The sequence below is a fragment of the Nanorana parkeri genome, unplaced genomic scaffold (assembly GCF_000935625.1).
Source record: "Nanorana parkeri isolate BGI_ZX_2015 unplaced genomic scaffold, ASM93562v1 scaffold494, whole genome shotgun sequence".
Classification (NCBI taxonomy): Eukaryota; Metazoa; Chordata; class Amphibia; order Anura; family Dicroglossidae; genus Nanorana; species Nanorana parkeri.
In genome coordinates, this window is record NW_017306762.1 from 1,032,802 (window position 1) to 1,052,733 (window position 19,932).

A 19,932-nucleotide genomic window follows, 5' to 3' on the forward strand; every position below is an offset into this window, starting at 1 on the left:
GGCGGTGTAGTAACGGCAGAGTGGGCGGGGGGAAACAAACAAACTGATGGGGTTCCAATTCTTCTCTTCTCTATCCAAAATGAAAACAAGTCTTGGCTATTGAACAATATAAAATACTAAAAACCCATTTTCTACGCATACAGCATGTACTGTCAGAAAATATAACATTGAATAAAAACCCATGTAATATTTAGGAGGCCAAATATCTGTACGGATAAACAGGAAATAATGACTTTTCTTGGGAAATGCTATTCCAAAGGCTTGATAAAGCTATGTAAAGAATGCAGCTTTGATACACAGCGACAGTTTTACCCAGTTATGTCCTGAGGAAGCTGAATAAACACTTTTGGAATGAAAAGTGCTTCTGTTTTATTTAGAAGCTAGCATTTTCTCAAAAAGCACGTGTATGCATAACAATTACGTTAAAAGGGAACCTGTCCCTGAGGGGCCCCCGCTAGCTACACATACATGAAATGTGTAGTGAATCACCTGCGGTCGCCTTGAAGAAGGGACACTACGTGACCCCGAAAAATTGGTATTTAAGACAATATGTGATGATGTATCAATAGGTCCAAGAAAGGCTTGAGAATATGTTATGTGTGTGCTGGTGATTATCTGTTGCTGAGCTACACATACATAACTTCCTTTCGTTCTCCCTCTGCTCAGTTTAGCAGCTGAGAATGAGGAAAGTAAACCCTGTGTAAGCCGGAAGTCATGATTTGGAACTTACAAAGGATTGAGGACCTCTCTTTCTTTGGAACTTCCCCTTAGTGAAGGATATCAGTGTCTCCAATGAGACACTATTGGGCCAAGTGGTGGAAGCTAGAACTAGATTGGAGCTGGAAGTATTATTACAACCTATCAAATTATACTTACTGCTAAGACTTGCTATCATCTTGGTATAATCTCCATCGACTCAAATATCTCGACGTAACAGAGATTATTGCTTTTGGCAGGTTCATGTCCTCTTCATTGTCCCTGGTGAAATCTGCTGTTGGTTGAGACGACCACACACGGTAATATTGATGCATGCAAGATTTAACTGAACTGAGGTTGCACATACATTTCTTCCTATTGCTCTCCTAAAAAAGCATTCCATTGGTTTTTAGAAACGTGAAGCATGTATACTGTCTCTAGATTAACATCCCTCAGATACTTGATGTACAAAATAATATTGGTGCAATTAGACATATTATATAATCTATGTGAAAGGGTGGGAGGGATAAGGAGGCGATGCATTAATATTTTTGTATTTATAGTTATCATCAGAGTGTTTTTCAGTGTGTATGTATTTAAATACAATTTGGAAACTATTTCCAACTGCTATTATTTGGCTGTGATTTATGTTGGTACCTATAAAGTCCCATTTTATCCTATAGTTCCATTTTCACGTCAGCAGGGATGTTGATATCTATAATATGCCACATTCATCATCACACCCATGGAAAGAGGTGCATTGGACAGACTACCAATGAAGTAATTGGTTAAAAAAAAAAAGCAGAAGGTAAAAGAGCATTAAGAGTATGAAAAGAAAGCTGGACTGGCTCCCTTTGGTGCATCTTCATTGTTTCAGCAAGTGAATGGATTCCACAGATCACCCAAATGATATGCAGAGCTGCAGCAATTCACTATCAGGGTAGAGACACAGCAGTGACCTGTTCTAATACCCTTATAGTGAATTGCTGCAGCCCTGCATATTTTTGGATGATCTGCGGAATCCATTCAATTGCTGAAACAACAAAGACGCACCAGAGGGCTTTTTTTACCGGCAATAGTAGTGTATGACCAATGTTCCTCTTTTAATTTAGAGTTGACTTACTCCTCACCAATTCCATTGGAGCTGCCTACTTGTGCCACTTTGAAATATTTGCAGGGGGCCTCTTCCCTAAAAAGACCTTAACCTATAACCTGTGCTGTGAGTTCCATAGAAGTGCATTTGAGTGGACTTGGCTCTTAATATAACCTGAACATAGTTTGAAGGGGAGTGAGTCACATGCATCCCTATAACAAAGTATCAGGCAATTTTCTTTGCTCCTGATGACTGAAAAGAGTAGCAGCTGAGTGAGGGAAAGGTAAGTATGTTGATGGTGGGACCGCTATGAGGTGATCCTGTTGCTTTGCTTTGTCCTCCACAGCCATGGATATACTCCAATCTCTGCTGAAAAAGTCTTGAAATGCACACAGGAATAGAAGTAGCTGCTGCTAACCTGATGTTCTGGAAACACAAACTGTTCACCCATGCAGGTCAGATATTCTCAACATCAGTGTGCTGTGATCTCCAGGTTAAGGTAATTTGAGAGGACTTGTTGATTAATGTTGCCATTTCTTTATCCTTGCCTCTTAGGGTGGCCATCCATAGGTAGTATGGCCATGCTACCTATGGATATGGAGCGTAGGAGCTGAGATGTGTTAAATGTGATACTCTCATGCCAAATTTACACATTTCTGGATGATTCCTCTCAGCCAGCTTCTACTATGGTGGTACTGTTTCACGTTTTTATAGTTTCCCTTCATCCTCCGCTATTTAGGCAGACAAGAGCATCTACCTCATGAGGAAGCCCCCCATGTTGGTGCAAAATGCGTAGAGAACGAGACCTCAAGAGATTATGGTCACTGAATTTACCACAGCTTCATACTTGGATCATGGTTGTGACTTCACATAGTGTGGTTTTTACCTTGTACGGTTATTCTTGTTGAGGATCTCGTTGGAGTTTGCTCGAACATGGTTGGAGGGGTGATTTTATCTGATTTTGTATATGTGTAATATAAGAAGCTGAGTGTTATTAATAAAGCTGGTATACATTATCCTTGTTACAAATTGTCTTGTAGTCCTGTGTGGTGTCTGATACCTTTAAAGCCCCAATTATGTTGCTATGTTTAATTGATCTCTATATATGGGGCTGTGGTACCTATACTGCCCTGCATGTTTTGGCCATTTTTTTCATGCCCTACTGTAGGTGACACTGTTAAGTAGTAATGATTTCTTGATTTATGGGGAATTGTACATCACACTGAAACTGTCAGAATCAACCAGTAGATGGTGCTCATGTGTTTCAAATTGAAGAATTAAGCAATCTGAACCCCTGATCTTTTTATGTGTTCTAAATCTGTCACTTACAAAGTACTGAAGCCAGACATGGATGATTGTAAGAATCCGAATTTCTATCAGGAAATTGATCCATCAACCAAGCTAGTTTGTTTCCTGTTGTTTGAAATAACCAAGCACAAGCCTTTTGTTCACTCTCTGTTCAGCACATGAAAAATACACTGCCAAAAAAAGTAATCACCTGGATTTAGCTAAGTACATAGGTTAGAGCCTCCCATCGCATAATAGGTGTGGGTTTAGCAAAGTTATGTGCCCAAAAAATGAGGTCAGCGGTCTACCTGAATACACCGAATAACCAGGTCTTTCATCAATGGATGTTTTCTACCCTGATTGTACGGGCATATTCCAAGATGACGATGCCAGGATTCTTTGGGCTCAAACTGTGAAAGAGTGGTTCAGGGAGCATGAGACGTCATTTTCACACATGGATTGGTCACCACAGAGTCCAGACCTTAATCCCATTGAGAATCTTTGGGATGTGCTGGACTCTCCCATCATCACTACAGGATCTTGGTGAAACATCAATCCAACTCTAGACAGAAATAAATGTTGTGACATTGCATAAGCTTATCGAAATGATGCCAAAGTGAATGTGGGCCATAATCAAAGCTAAAGGCGGTCCAATTAATTAGTGTGTTACTTTGTTTTTTGGACAAGCAGTGTATGTGCCAATGTAATACCAATGTTCAAACTCTGATTTAAAATTAAAACAAAAAAATCTTTGGAGGTCAGCTCATGTCTGCACATCTGTCCAACTAAAGTCTATGGTCATCTTCAAACATTCTGCAGTTAACATTCAGTATCAATATCTATGCTAGAGTTTTGGATCCAGAGCTATGTCACATGGGTGCTGGATAGACCCACACACTTTGCGCCCATACCATGCTCCTCAATCTGACAATAACCTCAGGGGTGGACTGACAAGGGCAAACAATTTGTGTAGACAGAGAGAGAGCCTGCATTTACCACAGATACTGTAGTCTCAGTTCCTTTTAAAAAAATATCTGGGGAAATGCTTCCCCAGGTATTAATTGACTAGGTCATCTGGCTTAATACAAACCTTCTGCGCTGTGTGTCAGGGAGCTCTCGGAATGTTGTGTGTGTGTGTGTCTATATCTATATATATACACATACATACAGTATATATACGTTATGTGTATGAAACCTAAAGCTTCTGAAAAGACAAGAAAAATATTTGCATTAAAAGTGTCAGCTCAGAGTAGGATTAAATGACCCGGGCAGATACAGAATGTTGGTTATGCCCACAACTACTTCTTCTTCAAAGACAGCTGCAATCCAGGACCTATTCCACTGGCATACATATGTTTTCTCATGTGACAGTTTTACAGCTTCAGAAAGAAAACAATGCATAGCCCAACTTATTTATGACTTGCTGTAAATAGAGACTTGCTGCTGCTGTCATTGACCAGCCAGAATATCTGGAGACTACAGGAGGATATAAAGCAATGACATAACAGCTTCATCAGGAACAAAAAGGACAATGTGACCTCTCACTAAGAACAGCACAGTTAAATGTTCCAGTTTCCATTAAGCGTATATCAATAAAAAAAGGCGTCAGTAGGTCAGCCAGAGCTAGCGGAATCTTTGCTTAAAGCTGAACTCTGGGCACAAAAACTCTCACTTGAATATCCTGCTCAATAACCACAAATATTATAAATCTATTTTGTGTAGAGCAAATGCCATTGCAAACCCAGTTGTTATGTTTTAAACATAGTAGTGACATTACCACTGTGCTGAAGGAGGAACCCAGAAGCTCCACCCACTACAGGTAACAAAAAGAAAACTACAGGAGGGGGCGGATACAAGACCAGTCACCCTGCACAGGGAGAGAGAGCAGCAGTGACTGGTATTTATTACATTAAGCTCCTATTAAGCAAAATATTCACACTGGATTAATGCAAAGATCTGGAAGAAATACACAAAGCACACCAAGATTCAAACAAGAATACACAAGCTTCTTGTATTTAGACAATATTTACTTATCTTGGAATTCAGCTTTAACATTACGCAATGACAGGATCTTGTTTGCAAATAATTTGCTTTAGACTATTTTAACAATCTTAGCTGGCAATTTGTCAAAACCATCAGAGGATCCTGCAGTAATGTGGCCGGTTATCCAGCTGTGATTGAAGAATTCTACTCAGGAGTAATGAGAATGTAATGTGACATATGAGACAAGAAAAGTAGACGATTAGAGCGGGAGCAGAGACATGACTGAGACAAGGCAGCCATGTGATCTGATATAATTAGATCTAATATGTTTATCTAGAGTTAGGATAGTCATGCACAAGCAGGCGTCTCACTGGAGGATAACAGTACAAGATGCGTCTGACCTTCCTCATATCATCACACGTCCCGGACCAGCCACAACCTCTATCCCCAATTCGGCTATATAACAGAAGTGTGAAGACAATATTCTCTATCCTATTATGATCGTAATCATGAAGAATAGCCAGGATGTTGAAAAATATATCTGTGTGATAATGAGCACTTTGGAGTCATTAAAGTGATATTAAAGTCAAAAGGTTTTTAAGCTTTCTCAAATGTTGATGAAATCACTCACAATGGATGCAGCTACTTGATGTTTATAAGTTTTAGCTTCCTGCAGTAACAGTTTGTCCCCTGAGCACTGGTCCTGGTATCTTGTTTTAGGGTGGCTCCTTTCCCTTGCAGGGTCCTATGGAGCCACCCACGTGTGTGCTAGTAAGCTGTGTGTGTCTCCACAAACCCACAGGCACAGCAAAGCTTGCTTGCCGTGCCTTGCTATGTATGTGGAGACACACACAGCTTACTGGCACAAACAAGGGTGTCTATATAGGGTGTCTCCCGCAATGCAATCCAGATGTCTTTGCAGACATTAGAGATGTTCTTGTGTTGCGTTGTGGAATTTGATGGGTGGGTGCCTATGCTATGACATCGAAACTAGTGTAGGACAACTTGAGTTCCTGGGGTGCAGTGGAGGAAGGATATTGACCACAATCTGCAAGAACCTGATTGTGCCTGCTATTGCCTCAGAAGGGTCAACTAACCTAATTTTTGCCAGTAGGTACAACCTAAAGCGGACCTTCTAAAATTCTTCTCTAACCCACTGCAACCCTCCGTTATTTTCCTGTTTACTTTTTTATTCCAGCCTGCGGCCACCAACGCCATCCTTGTCTAGGCGAAAATGGCATGTCCTGCTCCCGCAGCCACCTGGGATATCGCCGTCATATACCGCAGGGGGCTTCAGGTGTATGGACAATAGTCTACAAACATGTGACAATTCAAAATGAGTCACAGCTCATTTATCCAACCAATTCAACAAAATTAATTTTTGGTTTGCAGCCCAGGCCTAACGCTAGATGGGAGTCAATGATGTAATCACTATTGTACATCACTGAGTGGGACCTGACAGCTTCCAAATATTCGTGCTTTATTATAGAGGATTTTAGTAACACAGCTACAAAATGCTGTCACCCCCACACTCCAAAGACATGCTGGTAGGTTAATTGTCTCCTGTCTAAATTGGCCCTTGTATGTATGCATGTGAGATAGGGGCCTTAGATTGTAAGCTCCTTGAGGGCAGGGATTGATGTGAATGTGCAACTATGTAAAGCGCTGCACAAATGGTCGGCGCTATATAAATACCATTAGTAAATAAAGTTCCTGGAGGGTTTAAAGGACAATACTTTGCTTTTTCTTAAAATGACACTAAACTCAGGAGTTAAATCTTACAAATGCATTCAAGTACCTGATCTATTACCAAAAATGTATCTTATTTGTGTATCTTCCGGCTGTAGATCCTCAAATCATCTCTAAATTGGTGCTGACACCGTCCTTTTTTACAACTGGTAAAAGCAACATAGCCACTGCCACACATTTCGGACACGACTGCCTAAAAAGCATAGCAGTTGCTATGTTGCTTTTAAAGGTGATGAAGCTTGACGTGACAAGTTGGAGAGCCGATCAACCTTTTTCACAATGACTCAAAAGTATTGACACAAAATTGATCAAACTAGCGCAGAGCCTGCAAAGAAGACACTGTTCTTACCTCCACCAACCTTTCTCCATTTCCCAAAATAAATGCTCAGTGCCCAAGTGTCCTATTGCCAGGTGCTATCACTATCAGGTGGGGGAATGCTTTCCGGGGGCCTTCACTAGAGCATAACATGATGGTGGAACAAAGTATAGGTAAAAGCGGGCATAGATATACAAAAATCCCCCCACCCTCAAGGTCAGTGACTGGACAAAGGAGCAGCGGCACACTGATGAGCTCATCAATCTGTCTTATCTACTCAATTAAAAGTATGTTCAACACTGTGCAAGGCAAGACTGCCTCTCCCTCTTCCAGCCTGAGTGCTGCTGTGCAGGTTTTTAAATTTTTATACCTGTCAGCTTTAACTTAGTGAGAAGTTTTCTAGTGTGCACTAGGTAGCAGTCACGTTTTGATCCACTTTCCTTTTTACTCTGGACTACAGTGCTCATGAGGGCCTTGGTACCATGTTTACACCTGCTTAGCTCAGGTCATCCGGTCATCCCGGTTAGGCATGATTGCCCTTCACTCTCAACAACACCTTTTATCAATCCCGGGAACCAATGGCAGGCGAGGAAGATGGAAAGTGTGTACTGGGAACCTCCCCCAGCAAGGCTCACACCTGATAGCCAGATGATGCAAGAACGCTATGCTCCCGGGGATGCGTGCGCAGCCTGCGTACTGCGCATGCGCCCACGCCGCATGACTCGCGCATGTGCACCTGCACCTCGGGCACCAGGTGTTCTACCGAGCTGAAGGGGAACCCGTGCCCTGCGCCGTGCCCGTGGTCCCCGAGTAGAGGTAACACCCCCTGCTTCCTGACAGAGCCCCCCACCAAGGAGCGGCCTCCGGACGCGACCCTGGGAAGAATTTGCCTCTGTGCTTTTCTGTCTCTCCTGTGTTGCTCCTAGATAGGCCTGCTCTAATGTTAGACTTTCTTTCATTACCCTCCTCCCTCAATGTGCTTTGATAACCTCTCAGTCACTGAATGCTAAAGCTGTGAGCATCCTCCTCTGGATTGGGATCCTCTAGAAGCTACGGTTATAGTCAGTCCCTCAGGATATTCATAAGCTCCCGATCCATTGAGGTAGCTTGTTGGAACCTTGACAGCCATGTGAATTAAAGCAGGGGTCGGAAACTGGTCTTATCTTGTTGGTTGTTGTTTCTTTATCCTGACTGTTCCAAAAAGTTTGAAAATAAAGAAAACAAAAATTGATACACTGAGTTGCATAGAAGTGGGTCTGCAACTCTGCAAATCTGTAACCACCACCACATTTAAAACATTTAAATAATGTCTTTTGCAAGGTGCGAATGTTGTGTGTTCTATAATGTGAAATTTGTTTTCTAACACATCAGCAAATGTGTCAAACCCTGCGTCTCACACACCCCAGTATTGCATCATTTTCCATCACACAGGAAAAGACTTTTACCTACTTTGTGAAGTTTCTTGGTAAGATTGTTTTATCTCACGCAGCAATTCTTGAGCAACTGAAGGCAACGACACCTCCATTCTCTAGACAAAAGGGCTCAGTTGATCATGGTTTGCACAAAATGCAGTCACTCCAGATTCCTAAAAAAATATATAAATGGATAAAAAGAAATTCTAATTATTAAACAAAAAGATGAATCATGAGAATGCAATTACTGTTTTGTGATATTTGTTGTAGGATTTGTCTCAAAGTCACAAAAATGAAAATTATTTATACCTTTTTTTTTTTTAAAAATCAGATAATTTTTATTGATTTTTCAAAAAAACAGACAAAAACATAACAAACAAAAGAAAAAAAAAAGAAAAAAGCAACAGCAGTACAAATAAAAATAAAAAAAGGGGGCGGGGGGGACATTAAAAAAGTACAAAGGAGGTGCACATTTGAATATCAGTAGCCACACGTCAAACGGTACAGAAATATCTTGTACACTCAATACCCCTCGCAGCTTTCACCTGCTGGTACAATATTAGTGGGACAGACATATCGAGTACCCCCCGGAGTGTAGTACTCATACAAGGTGTTTACTCAGGCCCTCCCTTCCCCGAGAAGACAGCCAGTTGGACCACATAGAGTCAAATGTTTTCATATTACCTCTCTGCTGAAAAGTGACACGTTCATAGCCCACCATCCTATCCATTTCTCTAAGCCATAACTTAGAGAAATGGAAGAAGTGGAGATCCACCTATGCACCACCAGCCTTGATGCCGTGAATAGTGCTCGTTTAATGGCCACAATCGTATGGGAGTTTGCCTCCGGTGCATCTATAATGCCCAGGATGCAAACAAGTGGGGAGTTATTAAGTGAGGATTCAAAAACAGAGTTAATGACGTCCCAGACCTCGCCCCAATACCTTACTAGCTTAGGACATCTCCACAGTAGATGAATCAAAGAACCTCGATGAACATTGCATTTAGAGCACTTAGGGTCAGCCCTGTACCCAATACGGAACAGAAATTCAGGTGTGCAAAATATTCTATGGATAATGAACAATTGCGTCAACCTGTGAGTGGGTGAGAGCGAGACTTGTGTAACCCCTTGGAGTGCATCTTCCCAATCGTCATCCGATAGAGGGCCTAGATCCGTCTCCCACCCCTCCCTGCAGAAAATAATTTATACCTTGCCAAAATTTGCTTCTTCCAGAGCCATTGTAAGTTTTGCTCACCCAGTAGTAAGTGAAACTTAGTAGTATGTGTATCACTTTATACAGTGAGAATAAAACTGCCAGTAGCTTATATGCAGCACTGTTTCTTTTTCTGTGATTGACAGTTGAGGCTGTGTCTGCATAGGTTTACTGCTGATTTTTTGTGTCCAGATTTACCATCTATCATTTATAATGCAAAATAGGCATTTCAATAACATGAACATGGCCTGTTTAGCTAAATAGTGTTTAATCTATCATGTGTTACCCCGTTTTTCCGTTACAGCTATTTTGAAGATATCTTTTAGTTGGGCTTTTCAAAAATGTATATGATGGAGGATGATGCAGGCTACTCAGCTGATTAGCAAGGCTGGCTGAAAAAAGCAGGAAGAGACAGTCAGCTCCCCGTTAAGAACAAGAGAAAGATGGCAGTGTGGGATGGGACATGTAGTAGGAGAGTGGTGTGAAAGAAGAGGACAATGCTGGGCTTTAAATATATTTATGGAGCAATAACAGAGACTGTAATTTTGTTTTGGAGGGAGGGTTGTTTCTCTTTAAGGTACTGCAATTCACCACCATTGGGGTGAGGTCCTAGATGTGATCAGAGGTGAGGTCCTAGGTGTGATCAGAGGTGAGGTCCTAAGTGTGATCAGAGGTGAGGTCCTAGGTGTGATCAGAGGTGAGGTCCTAGGTGTGATCAGAGGTGAGGTCCTAGGTGTGGTCCTAGGTGTGATCAGAGGTGAGGTCCTAAGTGTGATCAGCGGAGAGGTCTTAGGTGTGATCAGAGGTGAGGTCCTAGGTGTGATCAGAGGAGAGGTCCTAGGTGTGATCAGACGAGAGATCCTAGGTGTGATCAGACGAGAGGTCCTAGGTGTGATCAGAGGAGAGGTCCTAGGTGTGATCAGAGGAGAGGTCCTAGGTGTGATCAGAGGAGAGGTCCTTGGTGTGATCAGAGGAGAGGTCCTTGGTGTGATCAGAGGTGAGGTCCTAGGTGTGATCACAGGTGAGGTTCCAAGTGTGATCAGCGGAGAGGTCCTAGGTGTGATCAGGGGAGAGGTCCTAGGTGTGCTCAGGGGAGAGGTGCTATGTGTGATCAGAGACAAGGTCCTAGGTGTGATCAGAGCAGAGGTCCTAGGTGTGATCAGAGCAGAGGTCCTAGGTGTGATCAGAGATAAGGTCCTAAGTGTGATCAGAGATAAGGTCCTAGGTGTGATCAGAGGAGAGGTTCTATGTGTGATCAGAGGTGAGGTCCTAGGTGTGATCAGAGCAGAGGTCCTAGTTGTGATCAGAGGAAAGATGCAGGCATCCCAACCTGAAGAAAGCAATTTCAGGGAGGTGCCCTTCTCATTTCAGGGAGGTGCCCCCCCCCCCCCCTATTTTACCAAACCAGAGGTCCTAGGTGTGATCAGAGGTGAGGTCCTAGGTGTGGTCCTAGGTGTGATCAGAGGTGAGGTCCTAAGTGTGATCAGCGGAGAGGTCTTAGGTGTGATCAGAGGTGAGGTCCTAGGTGTGATCAGAGGAGAGGTCCTATGTGTGATCAGAGGAGAGGTCCTATGTGTGATCAGAGGTGAGGTCCTAGATGTGATCAGAGGTGAGGTCCTAAGTGTGATCAGAGGTGAGGTCCTAGGTGTGATCAGAGGAGAGGTCCTAGGTGTGATCAGAGGAGAGGTCCTAGGTGTGATTAGAGGAGAGGTCCTAGGTGTGATCAGAGGTGAGGTCCTGGGTGTGATCAGAGGTGAGGTCCTAAGTGTGATCAGAGGAGAGGTCCTAGGTGTGATCAGAGGAGAGGTCCTATGTGTGATCAGAGGTGAGGTCCTAGGTGTGATCAGAGGAGAGGTCCTATGTGTGATCAGAGGAGAGGTCCTATGTGTGATCAGAGGTGAGGTCATAGGTGTGATCAGAGGAGAGGTCCTTGGTGTGATCAGGGGAGAAGTCCTAGGTGTCATCAGAGACAAGGCAGACATCCCAAGTCTCCCGGATGTTCCGGGAGTCTCCCGCTATTAGATAGCGGCTCCCGGACGCCCGCAAGAGAGACATTTTATCCCGGAAAGGATTGAAACCTTTCCGGGTCTGCTGCGCTATCCTAGGTGTGGTCAGAGCAAAGGACAGGTATTAGGTGTGATGTCCCTTCTTCCTCTATATGTGATCAGTTGAGAGGTGTTGGGTGTGCAGTGACTTCCTCCATGTGTAATACCATCCCCCTCCCTCCCGGTCACGCTTTGTTCAAATCCCCATGTGTGCGGATGTCACCACGGCTGTCAGTGCTCGGTCAGTGTCATGCTTGTAGAGATCTCTGGTATGTGATCAGTGTTAGTTCTCTGACCTGATCCCAGGAACACACTCCGCTCTCCTCCTCCCACTGCACGCTGCTCACAAGTCATGTGACCAGTACGGGTCATGTGATCAGCTAGTTCACTATGGCTGCTGGTTCATATGGTCAGTAAGAGAAGTGCTGTGTGCCTGTCCACACATGAGATCTTATGTCTGAACATAGCTGTGCTGACATCCAGAAGGATTGCATATTCATGTTTTCTACCTGCATGGATATACACAGAACATTCTGGGAGATGGTGATATGGTCACGTACATTAAGGACATTTCAGTGTATTTCCTTATTTGTCCACTAGAGGACAGCCAAGGACTAGAGATGGAACAGCCACCTTCATATTATGTTAGGTCACAGAAGAGCTGAGCTGTGGAGCTGATCATTGGTTTGGTTTCCTCTGTTTTTCATAATAATGTTTTCAAGTTGAGACACCTATTGTGTCCATCAGATTGGAGCCTCACATAAAGGAATTGCTATATGGGGTGTAGCATTGCTGTATTATATATGAAAGTGCTAGCTTCATCAGCTGTCATCCAGATGAAGTTATTGGCAAATGGGAGATCCACTGAAATCAATTAACTGCTTGAAGACCGCTGTGTTTATACCCCTTCCCATCCAGGCCATTTTTCAGTATTCAGCGCTGCGGTACTTTGACTGACGTTTATTCCGTCATGCAACGCTATACTGAAATTAATTTTATACAATTTTTTGGGGACACATAGAGCTTTCTTTTGGTGGTATTTAATAACCACTGGGGTTTTTATTTTTTACTATATTTCGGGAAAATTACGTTTTTTTACATTATGTTAGGAAACATTTATTATTACCCAATTTTTTGGGTAAAATATAAAAGTCGGGGTCACGTCGGGTAAATAGACACCAAACATGTCAAGCTTAAAAATTGCGCACACCCGCAAAATCGCAAAAAAACTACCATACCCAAAATTCACCATAGACGATGCTTTAAAAGCTTTTAACGCTCATCAGTTTAGTGTTATCAATGATTGATGGCCCTAAAATTATTGCTATCACTCCGAGGTTCGCGGCGATATGTAATATGTGCGGCGTAATGGGCGCAATCGTTGTTTTCGCAGGTATGCGCACCCGACGCATGTTTCCATGCGTGTATGTATGGGTGGGGACTTTTTAAAAAAAATTAGTTTTTTTTATTCTTTTTTATGTGTAACTTTAAAAAAAAATTTTCGGAAACTTACATTTTTTCTCCTATTTTTTTTACCACTTAACTTTATTGCTATCAGATAGGGGGCTAAGAAACCCCCTATGTGATAGCAAAAGATGTGACAGGTCCTCTTTATGGAGACATCAGAGGTCTCCAAGACCCCTAATATCATCTAGGACCCCAGATGAAGCAGAGATCTGCTTCATCAGCTTCTCTCCAGCATCTGAAGCTGGAGAGTGACACAGGAATGCGGAAGTGATCTAATATACATAATTTCTGCATTCTTAAAGCGGAGAGGGGACCGGAGGGAGGTCGTGTACCGATCTCCCTCTGATTCCCTGTCAGAGAGGCACTATGCTGGTCCCGGGCTCGCATCGGGCACAGCGGAGCCCGGGATCAGCGTGACAACGGGAGGGGGGGGGCGCGGAGGCAAAGGGGACACGGGCCGGCAGCTCATACAAGCAATCTGCCGGCTCTGTAGCCGGCGGATCGCTTGTATGTTAACAGGCATCGGTGCCTGTTTTTAAATTGTCGGTATTTCCCGCACGGCGCGTGCAAGTGGGCGTGGCTGAGTGGATGTCTAAAGACGCCCGCTCAGATCTAGAGAGCTCCCAGCCGGCTGTTTTTTAACAACGGCTGGCCGGGAGGTAGTTAACATTCACTTGGTAACACGTTTCTAAGGTTACAACCATTTTCTCAAAACCTCACTGCCTAATAATATTGAGATTGGCCAAAAAACTCACCACTGTCACCTACAATTAACACAAGTACACCCCAAGGAAACTTGACTTTTTCAACATATTTGACCAAGAAAACCTGAATGGAAGTGCCTTCGATTAGAAGAAGAGAAACACAGAAGTCTGTAGCTATTTGTGGAAGTCACCTACCATGACGGTTTTCATCTTTAAAGCAGAACTCTAGCCAAACAGTAACATGTACAGGCAAATAACCTACATGATTTACCTGCAAATTATTTTTTAAAGAAGAACTTTTTAGTGTAGGGGCCAGAATATACTCACCTGATCCTCGATCTTGCGATAATCAGTGTTCACCTCTCTCCCCTCCACTCCGGCTGTGGTATGTCCCTCAGCATTCTGATGTCTAATGCAAGTGAATGGACCAGCATTAGACATGATGACGTCATCTGGGATTAGGCCGTTGGAGCCCAGGATAGCTGGTTCCCTGAGAACTGTTCCTGACTTCCTGTTTTGGAGTGACTCCTTTCTCAAGCCGAGTGCTATGCAGTCACCCTTGTGTGTGCTAGTAAGCTGTGTGTGTCTCCAGAAACAACAAACACAGCAAAACAAGCGACTCCCCTCCCCCTTGGCCCCCTCTCCTCCCTCTTCCAAGCTAGAAGATGAACAGTTGCTGGAGTCTGCACTGTCCTTTGTGATCTTGCACCGGACAAGACAGTTCAGGGAAGCTGAGCTGAGAGACTTGGAAGCAGCTGTTCAGAAACATGATGACTGTAAGTGTTTGGGCAAAAAAGAAAAGCAATATTTTGCTGGGCAATGTATATTTGTTTGATGTGGATTCATTATTGAAAAAAAGTTTGAGAGTTTAGTACTACTTTAACTATCCCGACCAAGACACCATACGCCACGCTGGGAGGTTCGATGGGACCCATCCACTATGGGAACACAGCACTGTCTTATAATCTGAATTTCTCCCTTGAGGTGCATTGCCAACATTCACAGTTTCTCTGTCAAAGGCAAGCTCAAGGACTTGAGTATTCCCTACTCTTTGCTGGGAGGCAAGACACAATTTGTCCTCGCTCTAAAGTATGGATACCGCTGAATGGAAGCCCAAATCACACCTAATCATAACAGCGCAGCTTATGTGATCACCTATTTACTACAGTCATTGGATGGCCTTACTCCTGTGCTAGCGCCCTGAGGCCTTGAATGGGTAATTTCCATCCATGTTTGTTCATGTGTGCCCATGTGTGCAGATTAGTATACAAACTCCAATAACTGTGCCTCTAACAGTTTGCACATTCCTTCCCCCCTTTTTTTGTATAGCATTTGTACTTTTTGTTGATGGAGTGCCTCTCGCTGAGCTGCTGCCCTCCATAACACTCTTTACTGTCCCATATGGCATACAATTTATTGGTCACCCCCTACCTGACTGCCAGATGTTTCATGCCCTTCGACATTATGAATACTTTGCTGTCACCATCATTATCGTTTTGCCACTTTGGGGGGGATGTCCTCTCCCCTATGCTTCAATCCCCGCACTGTGTCACTTGCCCTTAAACAATTTGTTCAGTTGGAATTGCAGCCCTCTTGCCAACTTAATTTACCATTATGGGTATGGCTAATTATTAATCTTTTATTTTGCTGAGTGAATTGAATTCTATGTTTGTATATTAAAGACTTTTACATATTTGTCGGTGGGTCAGTATCTACTGTAAGGCTGGGTTCCCACCTGGGCGGATTGAATATGCGCGTTTTCCGCGCGGTTTTTTTACCGCGATTCGCGCGTTTCCGAGGGATACTTGGCTGTATCCCAATGGAACCGCCCGACCAAAACGCCCCAAAGAAGTACATGTACTTCTTTGGGCGTAGGGCGGTTTCCCGCGCGTTCGTACTCGCGGAAAACCGCACAGATGGGAACCATACACATTGAAAATAATGGCATTTCCCTGCTTGAGCGGTTTTCCGCGAGTACGAAAGCGCGGAAAACCGCCTAGGTGGGAACCCAGCCTAACGTAGATACTGACCCTGCTGAGGTTCCATGAGCTTACTGTACCTGCTCTTCCAGTACAGTTTGTCTCCCCCATGGCTGCGAATGTCAAGATTTTGCCCAAGTCTTTGTCTACTCATTTGGGCACTGTTATTACCTTAAATTGTCATGCAACTCTCCTGAAGCTCCATAAAATACCTCATGCATCCGTGAATTGGGAAGCATGTGACTTTTTCTTCTTCCTCCAATATTGCAGTACTGAGTGTCTGAGGGACCAATTGCCAGGTCTGAGTGCTGTCATGTGGGGAATGGATAGGAGTCCTCCTTAGCCCTGTATAAGTTCCAACCCAGACCAATCCCAATCCTGCATAGGAATTTTTACTAGGGTTTCTGTGGGCAAAAGGGACAGCAAGACACTATAGGGAAGGTAAGTGCCAGTGGTAAAAGGGGAAGACTATCAAGCCAACCTGTAACTTTGTTCTGAATGGCTTTCTTTAAATAAAAGCATATAAATAGCTTAAAATACCGACCCCTACTTACAAATGGAGGCTATTGCTGCACAGCAGGGGGTCCCAGGCTGCAGCCAAAGTGTACCGCGCAGCATTTCAGTAGTTGTAATGCTACCGCGCTCGTGCCAACGAGGAGTGTTTGCCTTTTTGGGTCCGGTTCGTAATTCTGTATGTATATTACAGGAAGTTGGCTCCTGCTAGACATGCAGACGAGGGGTGCCCGCCTCTTCTTCCGGGTCACTGTGAGGTTTATACTGCTGTCTGTATCCTCATTAGAAAGATTTCATCTCACTTCCTGTCCTTGAGACACCAGGAAGTGAGAGGAAATCTACCCCTAGGAAGGGAAATTCACTGCTGTAAGATTTATGGGAAAAATGTGTTTCCACGACAGCCCAAAATGTTCAAAATCACACACAGCAAAACAAACGTTGCATTTCAGGAGGTAATCCTTCCCTATGCTATCCAAAACAAAAACAATTTGGTTGGAGTTACACTTAAAAAATGTACCGGTTCCAACTTACATACAAATTCAACGTAAGAACAAACCTACAGTCCCTATCTTGTTTGTAACCCGGGGACTGCCTGTAGATTTGATCATATGTTCTTGGTGTACATCTTGTGGAACAATTATATGTCACAACTACTTTTTATGATTCTCCAACCTCCTGGTAGTGTGCCTGAAACAGGGAAATACAATGATTGTAAAAGATTTATGCCATAATGTCCAATTGTATTATATTTATTAACAAAAAGATAGACTTGGACCGCAATCATTACTGAAGCAATCAGCAGCCACAGTCCAAATATTGCAGCCACCATTTGCATCACCATATTTTGTTAAGAGTTTTATTGTTTTTTTTTAAAGAAATATAATACAGTACAACAAAGAAAAACAGCAGATAACACTTCAAAAAAAAAAGAGGTAGATCACATTGAAAATCATTTGTTCACCATAATCATAAAAGAAAATGTAAAAAACTTTAAGAAATGGTAACGGGACATCCCTACTATGAACCCAAGAAGAACCATGAGGAAAAGAGGATGTTGCCCAATCTCTTACCATCAACGAGAAGACAAAACATATCAATTTCATTAATGGTGCACTCTACAATGTCCGTTTCCATTTGTGAAGGTTATGGATTTCATTGCAGTATTCAGTTATGCCATAGTCTGTCATATATTTCATTTTCTTGCATTACACTTTGATCACCTGTAATAAAATAACAATGTATTCATTTAATAAGGACGAATACTTGTACATTGTGCAATAACAATCCACTCAAAGAATAAGTGCACTTTGTTATACCTTAGTTGCTTTAAAAGGTCAAGCAGTTTTCAAATATAACAATTTACCTTTTTCCTTGTCACTGCTGTCACCTGAGAGCTCTGCTGAAATTAACTTTTCTGCCGGTTCAGGTTTCCCACGTAATGCCAGGGAATGCCTTTTACAGATGTCTTTAGGTAAAGGGTTACCCATGGTAATGTCTTATAATAAAACAACATAGAAAGTAGATAATAATCAAAAGTAGTTTGGAGACATTTAAAGTTTGGTTTTAAAAAAAACAGACTATGGTACCCATCCACAGCCTGCTGTCAATCAGCAGCAGAGCGGACTTAATGGGGAACTTGGCTGTCAAAGTTCCCCATCAGGCTCCACTTACTCACTGACATATGGCCATATTTGGGTAATGATGTCAGCCAGCAGCCCTTTTGTTTACATTCAGCTGCCGGCTAGGAAATCTCCCTGCCGGCAGCTGAATGGGGCCAAGGATGTATAATTGATTGCTAGGACTCCAGCGATCATGTGACCTAGCAATCAATGGACAGGAAGCTGTCTTTTTCATGACTGCTTCCAGCACATACATGCCCCACTCTGAGCACTGGCATCTTGCTGTACGCCAGATCAGAGTTGGTCTTAGTTACCGCCAGTTTTCCAATCTGTAAGCTGATGGTAATTTGACAGATAGTAATAGCGACAGATTCTTAAAGAGGCGGTATTAAGAACTACCTGGATCTGTCAAAAGTGTCGATAAAGCTACTGAAACTGGTGACAGGGCTGTTTTGAATTCGGCCAGGACCTATTGAAGGTTCATACTGCCAGAAAAGTGCTATTAAGGTTTTATTGGATTCCCACCATAGTGTTTAAGGAGTGCTGGATATTACTTCTTTAGATTTACACTGTGCCACCATTTGCCTTGCACTCTACAACACTGATATTGGTCGATAGTGCAGGAGAGGATGTTGACTGTTAATTACTGTACATGAATCTGTCAAAAGTGCGCCATTTATTGCACAGATGGGAGACAAATTTCTAACGATTGTCTACGACACTTTAAGAATTCCAGGAATTGTCTTTTCTTTTACAAGCAGCCTTGGGACTCTTAGAACCCCTTAGCCATTATCGAGCATGCTGTTTCTTTTAGCCTTATTGCACCAGGGCTGCATACAGGTCACATGGAATCATTTTACTTATCAGTAATGCATATTATTTTTTAGACCCTTGCGATGTTTGGCTACCCCGCATGCAGACCTGCCAATCAATATTTAAGTAGACCATATGCAGACCTGCCAATATTTAAGAAGAAGGGAGAAAATGTTTAAGTGGCACATACCATAGCCTAGCATGCCATGGCAGAAAACAGTGGATACAGCATGTTTGTGAATAGTGTGACTTGTAACATAGGGTCATGGACTATACACTGCTTCTTAATGTTATCAATTATGCCATGTTTATTGGTGAACCTGCCATATGAAGTGTTAAATATTGCCATGTCTTCAAAAGAGCCTGGCATGTTAGAAATTGTACATTATTGAAGATCCTGCCCGGCTAAAGAGATAGCACCCTATAAATGGCACCCCCAACAAGCCCTGACAGCACACCTAAATGCATGTGTGTTTCAGTACACCACACTATGCAGATGTAAACCAGATTTAAAAAAAGTGCAGGTGTCCTAAACTGGCTGCCTTACAATAGTGCATGCTAGGAAAATAACACATGTTAACGTGCATGCAGTAACATATCAGAACAGTGTGAATCCTGTCTAGGTGTAACATCATAGAGATTACGCCAGAGGGTGCCAGGAAATGCGGGCTAGAGATAAGCTTTTCTACACGGCAGAACTCCAGCCAAAAAGCAAAACTCCCTAAAGCAAAACTGCAGTAAAAAAAAAAAGATAAACACGAACAGTCTATTAAAAGATAAAACATCAAAATCAGCTTTTTCTGCAATATTCATCTTTAATCCAGAGATTTTGTCTACACTACTTTTTTTCAGCCAGCAACATTTAACACTTCCCAGGTTATCCTGGATCTACCCCATTCTGTGACTGGACGGTGAAAGGAGAAGCAGCCCAGTGCTTAGCTCACTATGCTTTCTCTTGCAAACAGCATGCTTCTTGACAGCAAAATGTTATGTGCGTTCCAAGCTATGTTCTGTTATTTACATGACACTTCACACCTATGTAA

General features: G+C 42.9%; 1 protein-coding gene across 1 annotated transcript in view; it reads right to left on the reverse strand.

Annotated features, from left to right (window-relative positions):
• ZSWIM7 (zinc finger SWIM-type containing 7) overlaps nt 1–8,705 on the reverse strand; it is an 80,532-nt gene extending 71,827 nt beyond the window's left edge. Inside the window, exon 1 of the mRNA XM_018561043.1 lies at nt 8,574–8,705. Coding sequence (XP_018416545.1) covers nt 8,574–8,649 — 76 coding nt within the window. The 5' untranslated portion in view covers nt 8,650–8,705. The remainder of the gene's footprint in view (nt 1–8,573) is intronic.
• Between the last annotated feature and the right edge of the window lie 11,227 nt (nt 8,706–19,932).